Here is a 12,121-nt window from a genome sequence, read left to right as displayed (position 1 = left end):
CATTCCTTCTTTTCATCCCAGATATCAAAAAAGCCCCTGGATTTGGCTTGGGCACATGATGTGGGACCAGGAAGGGGACGGGGTGGCCAAGGCAGCTCCGATGGAGGAGGTGGATGGGACTGGATCAAGGTCCCCTCATTCCTCAGCATCCTCATGTTGGGGTTTGGGACAATCCTGCTCTGCACTGTGTCCTCTGAACCTCTCCCCAAGAGCATCTTGTCCCTTGGGCTCCCTCCGTGTTGGGAAGTTTTAAGGACCTGAGGGATAAATCTTGTGACAGTCTTACAAACCCAAAGGGATGAGCTTTAGGGTCCCTTCCAACCCAAATCATCCATGATTCTATGACTCTGTGACCCTACACCTAGGCATGGAATCATACAGTCTCATTTCCTTATGAAATTGGCTTCAAATAATAACTGGAACATACTAAAGCTGTTGCACACTGGGAGGGAGGCAGAGGGAAGGGCTCTTTGCTCCTTTGTAATGTAAAGTGGAGCCTCAAATATTGCTCCTCACTGAAAAGGAAAAGGATAATAAGCAGGAGGATGCTATTTCCATGTGATCATTTGAGCTCTTCCCTTTGCTACCTGAGGATACTCCATGTACAGCTGAGTTTGCCCAATGAAGAGGCTGAGCAGGTGAAACCTGCAAAGATATATGGAATAACAGTACCCCAGACTGGTTTGTGTTGGAAGAGACCTTAAAGCTTCTTCAGTCCCAACCCCCTGCCACGGGCAAGGACACCTTCCACTAGAGCAGGTTGCTCCAAGCCCCTGTGTCCAACCTGGCCTTGAACACTGCCAGGGATGGGGCAGCCACAGCTTCTCTGGGCACCCTGTGCCAGCGCCTCAGCACCCTCACAGGGAAGAGCTTCTGCCTAAGAGCTCATCTCAGTCTCTCCTCTGGCAGGTTAAAGCCATTCCCCTTGTCCTGTCCTTACAGGCCCTTGTCCAAAGCCCCTCTCCAGCTTTCCTGGAGCCCCTTTAGGCACTGGAGCTGCTCTAAGGTCTCCCCTTCAGGAGCCTTCTCTTCTCCAGGCTGACCCAGCCCAGCTCTCTCAGCCTGGCTCCAGAGCAGAGCTGCTCCAGCCCTCGCAGCATCTCCATGGCCTCCTCTGGCCTCGCTCCAGCAGCTCCACGTCCCTCTTGTGCTGCTGCCCCAGAGCTGGATCAGGACTGCAGGGGGGGTCTCCCCAGAGTGCAGCAGAGGGGCAGGATCCCCTCCCTGAGCTGCTGCTCATGCTCTGGGGGTGCAGCCCAGCACACGGAGGGGTTCTGGGCTCAAGTGCACAATGAAGCTGGGTCATGGGGAACTTCTCCTCACCCAGCACCCCCAAAGTGTTGTGCATGAGCCTGTCTGTCTGTCAGGCATCCCCTGTCCTGTGCTCAGTGAGAGGCTGTAACTCACAGGTGAAGACTGCAAAGACTTCACATAAATTAAGTGTGGTGAAAGGAATTCCACACTCATGGGCATTCCTATCCCAATGTTCTGCCTTTAAGTGGTTTTGGAGGTGCAGGAGATGAAACCACAGAGGGTCTCCCATCTCCTGAACACCCCAAGAGTGTTCATCAGGGCCAGGCAGGGAGTTTCTAAGGAATGTGGATACTATTCATGAGGAATACACTTAACCATTCGCCCTTGGGGACAGACGTTGGCACTGTGTATCCATCTGATTGCCTTTGCTGTAATTAAATGAGTCAAAACTACTACATCATGGGCTGGTCCTGGGGACGTGGCCAGAGCAATCAATAAGTGCAGGAAAATGGGATTGCTCCTATCAAATATCCAGATGCCATTAGGTGGGGATGGCCTGAATCAGCTGATATTCCTATCTGTTGTCCCAGAGGTGTAGTTAGAAGAGCTGATGTTGTAGGGTGGTGTTGACTTCTGGTTTGGGATTATATATATCACAGTGAGAGCACAACCATGTCTTTCACCTTACAGTGGGGTATTGGAGTCTTGAATTGAGAAACTTCCATAGAAATATCCTTTTTCCCTCTTTTCTTCGTGTCTGGAAGCTTCAGCCTTTGTAGTGGTGCTGGGTGAGCTCTGCAGCTGGATCTCCATATGCCACAGGGCTGTTCTGTTCCCTTTAAATGGGATCAAGGAGGCACAAAGGATCCATAAGAGCACTCCTGCTCTCCATCCCGAACCTCAGCACACATCTGGCTGCTGGCTCCATGTTCCAGGGCTGCTTTTAGGATTGAACATCACAAGAATGGGCAAATCCAGACTGGGAAGGTCTGTTTGGGCTCTGCTGACCCAGTAACTAGCCTGACCTCCTCCCAGTCAGGTGCCCAGCATCACCACACACCTCAGGTGCCCTGCCTCTGTTCCAGGATCCTGCAGCTATCTGACTCCTTTCTATCTTAACTTCATTGTGGTCATCCTTAGGCTGAGAACATTGGGGCTGTTAAGCCTGGAGAAGAGAAGCTGAGTGGAGACCTCACAGCAGCTTCCAGTGTCTGAAGGGGGCTACAAGGATGTTGCAGAGGGACTCTTCATCAGGGACTGTAGCGATAGGACAAGGGGTGATGGGTTTAGACTGAAACAGGGCAAGTTCAGGTTGGAGATAAGGCAGAAGTTCTTCCCTGTGAGGGTGCTGAGGCGCTGGCACAGGGTGCCCAGAGAAGCTGTGGCTGCCCCATCCCTGGCAGTGTTCAAGGCCAGGTTGGACACAGGGGCTTGGAGCAAGCTGCTCTAGTGGAAGGTGTCCCTGCCCGTGGGAGGGGGTTGGAACTGGAGGAGCTTTAAGGTCCCTTCCACCCAACCATTCCATGATCCTATGATTCTACCCTTGGTAGCAGAAACCAGCCCATTGCCCATGCAGATCTACATGCAGCCACGTCTCTCAAGGCACAGACTCACCTCTCAAAGGCTGCTCTGTGTGAAGGTGTCCCACCTCTCCCAGGCAGCAGCACTCCTGCCCTGCTGCCCGTTTCCGGTCCCTGTGCCGTGCTGCACATGGGGAAGGAGCCAGGCTCTCACAGAGCCCCGATTGTTCCAACTGCTCCATCCTCCCTCAAACCAAACGGCCTCCTCCTTCCTCTCCTGATAGCCCTTGTTTTCCTAGATAAATCCTCCAGCACAGCCCAGCACATTGCTCTGGTTTTGTGGGGTGTTTGCTGGAGCTTTGGCAAGCTCTGATGGCTTTAGCACTCCAAAAGGAGAGCGGGGTGAGTGTGGGGAAGATCCTGTACTGAGCCAGGACCAAACTCAGGGTCAGGATTTTGCCCAAGCAGCAGTTTCTCCCCCTGGTCAGGCAGGTTTTGGTCAGACTGTGGGATCCATAGCACTAGGAAATGGTAATATCTGGAGGATTTCTGCCTTGGGCATCAGGACAAGCCCCACTCTGCAGCAGAAGCACAATGCTGCAGGAGCTGGGGTTATACATGGATCCTGCTCTTCTCTGATGGCCCGAGTGTGTCTCTAGGGGGAAGGATATTCATCTGCTCCCACTCCAAATCCCTCCCACAGCAGCTTTTAAACCGTTTTGTTCTCAGAGACCCCTTCTGAGCCTGCAATCTGCCTGAGACAGCTTTCTGATCCTAGGGAATGATGTGCTGTGAGACCTGCACACACGTTCTGGTTTCACCACAGTAAGGAAATGGCGTTAGTCGGATAAAGTCAAACCTTCCATGCGCAAAGGGATGTGCTGCTTCTCCTTTAACTTCAATCCCCTTCACACACTCCTCCCTTCATCCTGTCCCTGTCTCTGGTACCTCCATCCAGTTCAGCTGCTACCTGGATATAATATAATCAATATTAGATATAATATTCATATAATATATATGATTTATAATATATAACATATAATTATATATTGAGACCATTTTTCCTCCTGTTCCCAGTGGGTTTTTACAAACTGGTCATCAGCTGCCAACCAGGTTCTTTCTCTCCCAGCGTCAAACCCTCCTTTGGCTTCTCAGGTCTTGCTGCCCCTTGATTGCTGCTTCCTGATTTAGCGGGTGGTTCTTTGGGTTCCTCCTCTCTCTGTGCCTCATCTCGCAGCCAGCTCATCCCAAACACAGCTCAACTCAAAGGTTCCGGGCAGCAGGTGGGAACTTTGGAATCAGAAACTCTCCTGGTCATTGCAATCTTGCCTTAATTTTATCCTTAATGTTTCTGACTCATGGGGGTTCTGGTTGATCCTGGTATTCCCCAGTATTCTGTGCTTCTCCTTTAACAGCATCTTCTTGTTGCACTTGGGCCACACCAACCCCCTGCAACACTCTAGGCTTGGGGAAAAGTGGCTGGAAACCGCTCATGGAAAAGGACCTGGGGGTGCTGATTGATGGAGCTGAACATGAGCAGCTTGTGCCCAGGCAGCCAGGAAGCCACCAGCATCCTTGTCTGTACCAGCACCAGCGTGGCAGCAGGGCCAGGGCAGTGACTGTGCCCCTGCACTGGGCACTGGTGAGGCCACACCTCCAATCCTGTGTTCAGCTCTGGGCCCCTCACTGCAAGAGAGACATCGAGGTGCTGGAGCGGGGCCAGAGAAGGGAAATGGAGCTGGTGCAGGGCCTGGAGCTCAAGTGGGATGGGGAACGGCTGAGGGACCTGGGGGGTTCAGTCTGGAGAAGAGAAGGCTCAGGGGGGACCTGATCGCTCCCTACAACTGCCTGACAGGAGCATGGAGCCAGGAGGGGGCTGGCCTCTGCTCCCAAGGAACAAGGGATGGGACAAGAGGAAACAGCCTCAAGCTGCACCAGGGCAGGTTTAGATGGAGCTGAGGAACAATTCCTGCCCCAAAGAGTGCTCAGGCATTGGAACAGGCTGCCCAGGGCAGTGCTGGAGTCACCGTCCCTGCAAGTGTTCACACATCGTGGAGATGAGGCCCTCAGTGCCATGGGTTAGTGGTGGCCTTGGCAGTGCTGGGAGCAGTTGGACTGGATGAGCTTAAAGGGCTTTTCCAGCCTGGCTGATTCCGTGATCTTCCACATTCCCTCCTGCTTGGCCAATCACATCCCCTTTGATATCAAGAAACTTTCCTTTTGCTTCCAACCATTCCAATACGTTAGATACGAGCTCCTGCCCTTCAAATGAGATAGGAATGTTGAGTACAGCCCAAAACGCACAAGATTTCCGTCCTTGGCTCATGCCTGGAGACCACATTAATCCTAATGCGATAAAAATAAGAAAAAGAGGATGTGTTTGACTTCCCCTTCCCTAAATGAAGCTTTCCTGATGAACCGGATTTAGGCCAACGCGGTGCATTAGTGACATTTGTCTGTCCTTGTGCCCCTGACCCACAGAGGGGCACTGTGGCAAGACACCGCGTTTTCCAGCTCTCCTGTCTCCCTCGCATGCCAGCACAACCTCTTGGTTTCCACGGGTTTTATCTGTGGAGGGGCAGTGCCAGACCCCTGTTTGGTGCTCACAGACCTGCGACAGCCAAAACACATAAAAATCCATTAAAACGTGAAAAAACACCAAAGCTTCTCCACGAGGCAGGGGGCAGTAGGAACAACCCCCACCCCCTCTACCTTCTGGGGCCGCCATTTTGCGGCTCTGCCCCTCCTCCGCGGGCTGCTCCACCCCCTCAGGACTACATTTCCCAGAAGACACCGCGGCGCACCGAGGTCAGACACGGCGCGCAAATGCCACGCGAAGGTTGCCGGGAGTTGTAGTTCAGGCACTGTGGCGGGCGGGAGGACTGCGGGTCCCGGCATATCCCGCGGCGCTGAGGGGCGGGCGAGGGGCGGTCCGTGCCCGGGAGAGTCGGAGTCGGCGGCGATGTCGGTGCAGGTGGCGGCCCCGGCGGTGGAGCTGAAGGAGCTGAGCGGCCCCATGGATAAAGCGGCGGGGCCGCCATGTGAGCCGGTGGGCGCTCACCCTCCCGGGCACGGTGTGGCCGTGGCTCCCTGCCCGCTGTCGGCCACCGAGCGTGAGGCGGCCCTGGCTCCGTCCTGCAGCGAGCGGCCTCCCGGGAGCGGCTGCCCCGGGCTGTCGTCCTCCGCTGCCGGGCTGCCTCCGGGAGCCGCCAAGGTGCCGCAGGCTTCGGCTATGAAGCGGAGCGACCCCCATCACCCCCAGCACCGGCACCGCGACGGCAACGACAGCAGCGGGGCCGCGGCCGAGGCGCTTGTCAGTCCCGACGGCACCGTCAGCGAGGCGCCGCGCACCGTCAAGAAGGTAACGGGGAGGGATGGCAGGGAGAACCCATCCGTGGGCGTGGGGAATCCGCACCGGGCCATCCCTGGGGGACACCCCTACACACACACACAGGAGAGGGGGAACCGTCCCGGTGAATGGGGACACGGTGTTGCCTCCCTCCCCATAGGGACTGGTGCGGTGTGGGGGTCCCGGTATGTGGGTATGGGGTGTTGGTGTGCCCCGGGCTGCACCCTGTGGTCGTGGGTTGCTTCTAAGCTGTGGCTGTGCTATGGGGCCATGCCCCTCGGGGGCCATGGGGTCCCATCTGCTCTTTGTGTGCCTCTGCCCTTGTTGATACATGTGGGGTGCACATGCGAACGTGGGCTCTGGATGTGCCCATGGACATGTATGACCAGCATGTGTGGGTCTGTGTTAGCTGTATGTGTGCCTGGAGATGTGTCTCGCTTGTAGGGTGCATGCTTGCTTACTTACACACCGGTGTACAAGGAGCATAGGTACACAATGGTTGTGTGTACACCCTGCTTTGGGTGTGTGTGGGTTGTGGGAAGCGCCAGTGCCAGGTACGTGAGCTCCGGGGTGTGTGTGGGTTCACGATGGGTTCGTGTCCCTGGGGTTATCTGCTTGCTTAGAAATAGAGATATGTGCCAGATAAAAACCTATAGAGCTGCCTGTGCCACTGGTACATGAGGGATAATGAGGTTCCGGCGTGGGTGTATGTGTGCACAGGCGTGTGTACCTGTGTGTATCGCTGTGTACACACAGCCACGGGTGCCCGTGTCCTGGCGCTGGCACGTCGAGGTGCCCATAGAGAGCACGTGGATCATTGTCTGCCCAGTGACTGTGCACTGGGTGTGCACCTATGGATGTGGCAGAGCAGCACCTCTGTGCATATAGGCACGCGTATGAACGTACTCAAGCATGTGCTTGTGCCTTTACATGTATGTCTGTGTGTTGCCATATCCTCACAGACACAGATGGGTTCAGATGTGCACAGACAGCCCTGTGTTATGTGTAGGCATTTGCAGGCAGATGATGTCCATGCTGTGACCTGACTGTGTAGATACATCCACACATATCTGAGCTCCTCAGGTGGATGTTCCCATAGATGGAAATGCTCCCTGTAGCAGGGATGTGTATGTACTCTCCCGCAGATACAGCCATACGTCCTTCCATTGATGGCTGTAGAGAAACTCATGTTTTCCACAGAGTGGAAGCAACTGTCATGGTTTAAGCCCAGGCCGTAAATTAGAACCACGCAGTCTACTTCCCCCCACCCTTTCTTGCCCCCGCTCCTGGAGGGATGGGAAGGAGAATCGAAAGAATGCAACTGTCACAGGTTGAGATAAACAGTCCAGTAACTAAGGTATAACACAAATCACTACTGCTACCACCAATAATAATAATGATAAGGGAAATAACAATGGAAGAGAATACAACACCTCACGGACCGGTACCTCGCCCCCACCCAGCAGTGTGCCCGCCCTTCCAGGTAACTCTCCAGTTACATCCTGGGCATGATGTGCTGTGATATTGAATACCTCTTTGGCTAGTGGGTCAGGTGTCCTGTTTCTGCTTCCTCCTGGCTTTCCCTCCTCCCTGGCAGAGCATGAGACTCACAAAGTCCTTGGTCAGACCAAACATTGGTGCTATCAGCTCTGTTTCCAGGCCGAAAGTCAAAACCACAGTGCTGCACCAGCTACTAAGAATGAGAAAAAATGACTGCTACTGCTGAACCAGGACAGCAACCTGAGGGCACCTTTCCCTTTGGAAATCTTGGGAGAATGATTTCTCCACCATGGTGAAAGAACCTTTTGGGGAATATAGGGAGAAAAGTGTTGTGATGGGAACCTCTCTACTTGTGAAACTTTGAGGTGAAGACTTCTTGGGCATCTGAGTGAACTTCCACCCTCTTTCACCATCGCCCTAATATTTCCTCTCCCTTCTGAAGGCCAGGATGAGGGAGTTTGTCTCCATAACTGTGAGCTTGCCTGAAATTGGAGTCTCTTGTACAGGCTCTGTGGGGAGGAATGTGTCCATGTAAGAGGGGACTGAATCAAGGGCACTGAATCAAAGGCTTTTTCATCCCTTTAGAACTCCCTGCTGGGGGGTCAGTTCCTTGGTAGAGGCCTTTTTTCCTCTAAGACTGTGATTTCTACCTCTGGTGTCTGGAGCTCTCTCCATTTGCTACACTAATCCCATCTCTCTGTTTTTAGAGACGCTCAAGGTATTCATACTTTTCCTCAAGTGTCTTTAATACTTCTAAACCCTTAGTCTTTTCTTTTTCTTTGGTAAAACAACAGAAAGGGTTTCTCCTTGCGCCCCCTCCTGGTGCCCAGCACATCTCTTGTGAGAGGAGCCCAACATCAGATGACATGTTGGCATCACTGATTCTAGGAGTGAAGGGGTGTATTGATGGGATTGAGAACCCTCAGCAGGTTTGCTGGTCACACTGAGCTGTGTGGTGTAGTCAACACGCTAGAGGGAAGGGATGGAATCCAGAGGGATGCAGCTGCATCCAGCACTGTGGGCAACAACATGGGGAGCTGTTGGAGCGAGGCTGGAGGAGGCCATGGAGATGCTGTGAGGGCTGGAGCAGCTCTGCTCTGGAGCCAGGCTAAGAGAGCTGGGCTGGTTCAGCCTGGAGAAGAGAAGGCTCCTTAAGGGGAGACCTTAAAGCAGCTCCAGTGCCTAAAGGGGCTCCAGGAAAGCTGGAGAGGGGCTTTGGGCAAGGGCCTGTAGGGACAGGCCAAGGGGAACGGCTTTAACCTGCCAGAGGGGAGACTGAGATGAGCTCTTAGGCAGAAGTTCTTCCCTGTGAGGGTGCTGAGGCCCTGGCCCAGGGTGCCCAGAGAAGCTGTGGCTGCCCCATCCCTGGCAGTGTTCAAGGCCAGGTTGGACACAGGGGCTTGGAGCAACCTGCTCTAGTGGAAGGTGCCCCTGCTCATGGCAGGGGTTGGAACTGGATGAGCTTTAAGCTCCCTTCCACCCAAAACATTTTGTGATAGTCGGTTCGAAGGAGGTGATCCTGCCCCTCTACTCTGCTCTCGTGAGACCTCACTTGCAGTATTGTGTGCAGTTCTGGTGTCCTCAACATAAAAAGGACATGGAATTGTTGGAACAAGTCCAGAGGAGGGCCACGAGGATGATCAGGGGACTGGAGCACCTCCCGTATGAAGACAGGCTGAGAAAGTTGGGGCTCTTGAGCCTGGAGAAGAGAAGGCTGCGTGGAGACCTCAGAGCAGCCTTCCAGTATCTGAAGGGGGCCTATAAGGATGCTGGGGAGGGACTATTCATCAGGGACTGTAGTGACAGGACAAGGGGTGATGGGTTCAAACTTAAACAGGGGAAGTTTAGATTGGATATAAGGAAGAAATTCTTTACTGAGAGGGTGGTGAGGCACTGGAATGGATTGCCCAGGGAGGTTGTGAATGCTCCATCCCTGGCAGTGTTCAAGGCAAGGCTGGGCAGAGCCTTGGGTGGCATGGTTTAGTGTGAGGTGTCCCTGCCCATGGCAGGAGGGATGGAACTAGATGATCTTAAGGTCCTTTCCAACCCTAACTATTCTATGATTCTATGATGGGGCTGTTGTCTTAAAACATCTTGCAGGAATCTGCATCACTCTCCCTGGTTACCCCTGACAGCAGCAGAGGGTGCCTTGTTAAGAGAAGTGGCAGATGCCAGGCTTTCAGGAGAAGCCTGGATGCGGGAGGAGCAGCCAGGAAGCTGATGGAGCAGCACAGCTCCCAGCTGGCTCCCGCTGTGGTGGGTGCTGGGTTTGGTTCGGAGCCGACAATCTGGTTGCTGAAGGAAGCGGGATGTGTTGATGGAGAGTATCTGGGAGGACGTACTGTTCCCTCTGCTTCTCCTCCCTACTGCTACTTTCCTGTGTGTGTTCCAGAAACAGGAGAGGCTGTTGGGCACCTCATTTATCAGAATTATGAGTCCTGAGTCCTTTCTGCTGTTCCTTAGGAAGCCCTGTTATTTAAATACACCACCACATTTGGTCACCATGAAATTGTTCCCATCCCTGTGCCTGAAAATTGAGCACATGGAGCTGAAGCATCTGTTGGAAGAAGGTTCAATACAAAAATAAGTCTAAAAGAAGCAGATAAATTCCCTATTAGTTGGATCCAATAGATCTTTAGGACCTGGAATAAAGGTAAAAGTCTGTTTAAAAGAGATAAGAAGGTCCTCTCGACCTGGTCGTGAAATGCATTAAGCTGTAGTTCTTCACAGCATATGCCTGGAAGAAAAAATTTCTGTAGTTTTTTCTTGACTGGTTAATAGATTGAAAATACCGGGGGTTTGTGTTGCGTTTTTTAATCCCTTTCCTTGAAGTTTTAACATGTGTTCTTGGAGAACTGTGTGACCAAATGTTTATTTCATAGGTCTGACACCAGCACAGAGTTGCCAGTGAATAGCTGTGATTGTTCTGTCTTATACCACTCCCAGTTGAAAACTGTTTGTATGTTGTCCTGTCCCTACAGGCCCTTGTCCAAAGCCCCTCTCCAGGTTTCCTGTAGCCCCTTTAGGCACTGGAGCTGCTCTAAGGTCTGCCCTTCAGGAGCCTTCTCTTCTCCAGGCTGACCCAGCCCAGCTCTCTCAGCCTGGCTCCAGAGCAGAGCTGCTCCAGCCCTCACAGCATCTCCATGGCCTCCTCTGGCCTCGCTCCAACAGCTCCACGTCCCTCTTGTGCTGCTGCCCCAGAGCTGGATCAGAACTGCAGGAGGGGTCTCCCCAGAGTGCAGCAGAGGGGCAGGATCCCCTCCCTGAGCTGCTGCTCACGCTCTGGGGGTGCAGCCCTGCACACGGAGGGGTTCTGGGCTCAAGTGCACACTGAAGCTGGGTCATGGGGAGCTTCTCCTCACCCAGCACCCCCAGGTCTTTCTCCTCAGGGCTGCTCCATCCAGTCTCCCCCAGCCTGTAGTTTTCCTTGGAAACAAGATCTCTGTAATTACGTTTTTGTTCTCTATGTGTTCCTGCTGTAGATCTGCTCTCTCAGGAAATGGCTAGAAGGCCTCATTTCTGGGATGACATTGGACTTGACTTTTACAGCCATCTCTGACTAATGGATGTGGCTGTGACCTTTATGCGCGTTGACACAGGTAGATTTAGCCAGCCGCTGGTTGTCTGGCGCTGCCTCAGAGCTCGCTGCCTCTGACGTGGGCTGTTGAGAGGCCCTTTGACCTGTAACTGAGGTGTGGGCTCATGGCCTGAGCTTCAGGAGTGGCCCAGATCTTCTACTGCCTCTGGCTGTGTATCCTGACCCTACCTTCTTCCCCTCTTGACAAGACCTCACATGGCTCCAAGATGAGGCAGCTCAAACTGCGTTAACCTTCTCACTTGGAGTTAGTTTTCTCTTGGTATGATTCCTTCCAATGTGGGGTCAAGGAGGAGCTGGGAATGGTGTGGGAGAAGTGGGAGGGAGATGGGAGGGATGGAAAGGCCTCTCCAGCAGCAGCTGGATGCTGATTTGGCTTGGTCAGGACACCAGTCTGTGTGATGGGATGCTGCAGCAACTGCCTGGGGTGACTCAGGAGATGCGTCCCTGGTCCTGGAGCCAGGGCGGCCATGGAGCTGAGTAACAGTTCCAGGTGTCTGGGGCTAAACTCATTCTTGATGTGAGTCAAAGCCCTGAGGCACATGAATCGTTCAGTGCTTTATCTTCGAATGGGGTTTTGATGATTAGGTGATCATTCATTTGCTTTAGGGGCTAGTGGGCATGTAGGTTTTGGGCTGATTCTTGGGGCATTCCCAGATCAAAGCATCCAAAAACCACAGAACTTGTGGAAACACTGGTATGTGTGGGATGGGAGCCAGCAAGGAGCTGTAATTAAGCCTCCCGAAGTGATTAGCTGGGAGGTCTTAACCTTGTAATGGCACTCTGCCCCCATAAGAAGAACATACACTCAACCAGATGCACTTCTTGGTTTAATGATTCTTAACTACTTGGCAAGTGAGGGTTGCTGAACACTCCTGGGACAGCAGTTGTGTGGCTGTGAGT

The 12,121-nt window shown here is 53.3% G+C and overlaps 1 protein-coding gene across 1 annotated transcript in view; it reads left to right on the top strand.

Annotated features, from left to right (window-relative positions):
- Positions 1 to 5,736: 5,736 nt before the first annotated feature.
- Positions 5,737 to 12,121, top strand: part of AHCYL2 (adenosylhomocysteinase like 2) — a gene marked incomplete at its 5' end in the record, with an annotated part of 78,512 nt that continues 72,127 nt past the window's right edge. The window contains one exon of the mRNA XM_080636205.1: positions 5,737 to 6,135. Within this exon, the coding sequence (XP_080492331.1) occupies positions 5,737 to 6,135 (399 nt within the window). The remainder of the gene's footprint in view (positions 6,136 to 12,121) is intronic.

The sequence above is a fragment of the Psittacula echo genome (assembly GCF_963264785.1).
Source record: "Psittacula echo genome assembly, chromosome: 1".
Taxonomy (NCBI): Eukaryota; Metazoa; Chordata; class Aves; order Psittaciformes; family Psittacidae; genus Psittacula; species Psittacula echo.
The sequence above is the reverse complement of the archived record's forward strand: the minus strand, read 5'-3'. Positions and strand labels throughout refer to the sequence as shown.